Source organism: Eimeria mitis, genomic scaffold (assembly GCF_000499745.2).
Source record: "Eimeria mitis Houghton genomic scaffold, Emh_scaff580, whole genome shotgun sequence".
NCBI classification, from domain to species: domain Eukaryota; phylum Apicomplexa; class Conoidasida; order Eucoccidiorida; family Eimeriidae; genus Eimeria; species Eimeria mitis.
In genome coordinates, this window is record NW_013574046.1 from 10,075 (window position 1) to 11,196 (window position 1,122).

General features: G+C 57.6%; 1 protein-coding gene across 1 annotated transcript in view; it reads left to right on the top strand.

Moving 5' to 3' along the window:
* EMH_0016850 (uncharacterized protein) overlaps nt 1-1,122 on the top strand; it is a gene marked incomplete at both ends in the record, with an annotated part of 4,948 nt that overhangs the window by 2,080 nt on the left and 1,746 nt on the right. The window contains 2 exons of the mRNA XM_013500751.1: nt 28-360; nt 464-1,120. Coding sequence (XP_013356205.1) covers nt 28-360; nt 464-1,120 — 990 coding nt within the window. The remainder of the gene's footprint in view (nt 1-27; nt 361-463; nt 1,121-1,122) is intronic.

Genomic DNA, 1,122 nt, shown 5'->3' on the forward strand with positions numbered 1-1,122 from the left:
TATACTTATCCTCTATGCTCTCTGTAGGATTCATCCACGCGGGCGGCAGCTGCTCAGGGCCTTGCGGTGTACACGCATCTTTTGCAGCTATCAGCAGACAGGTCGTTGCTGTGTCACTTTGCGGAAGTGCATGCATTCAACATGCAGAACCGCAAGCGGCATTTGAGTGCTGCTGCTGCTAAAGGCCGCGGGTCTCGGCGACGGGAGATGCAGCACCGGCACAAAGCCGCCACATTTGCTTTCCGAGAAGTCAAGCAGCTCCTGACGCTGCTGAACTCCCTCATGGCCTCAATTCAGCAGCAGCAGCAATCTTCAACAGACGGATGCCAAACACCTGTACCAGCTAAAATTGTTATACAGGTAGGCTGAGTGGATATCTCATATCCCGGCGGCTTGTTGCTTGTGGCGCTGGGGGGACTTCAGCTGGGTTGGGGTGTGCTGTGTTGCTGTTTTGTGTGTGCAGGCTGTCTCTCCCGTTGTATGCAGTTTTGCTGCTGCTGCACTGCCGTTCCTCTTCCTGCCAGACCTTCCGCTGTACCCCGTGTTAAACTTTGCGCTGCTAAAGCATCCAGCGGTCTCCGTGTTGTTGCAGGAGCCGTGCATGCCCTTGACTTTAGCGGCCTTGCGACAGCCGCTGCTGGGGTCGGAGGGTCTCTTTTCTCGCTTGCTGCTGTCTCCTTCAGCTGCAACCTCGGCAGAGCAGAAGAGATTTTTGCTGGTAGTGCTGAAGAGGGCCATGGCGGTGTCGCACTGTCTCGCCGATGGCTCCGTAGCAGTCAGTAGCCGCCTCCTGCAGGCCCACAGAATACCTCAGCCTGTATTGCCCCCTCCAGCGTTGCTTGCGCTATCCACCTTGCCGGTACTGGGGGATTTAATCCACAAGACGTCTCTGGGTCGCAGTGTTCTGGAGGCGCTCTTGCTCTCAACAGCAGCCCCAGCCTGCCTCACAGCGTGCACATGGTGGGCTCCGCATGCAGCCTTCTCCCTGACAGCCGCTCAAGCGCAGGTCTGTAGTCTCAGGGCAGCAAAGGAGAGCTCCGCAGATATCCATACAGCGGCGAACGTCCAAGTCCCGCTAGCCACAGTCAACGCCCAGCACCTGCTGCAGCGCTTCGGTGTCTT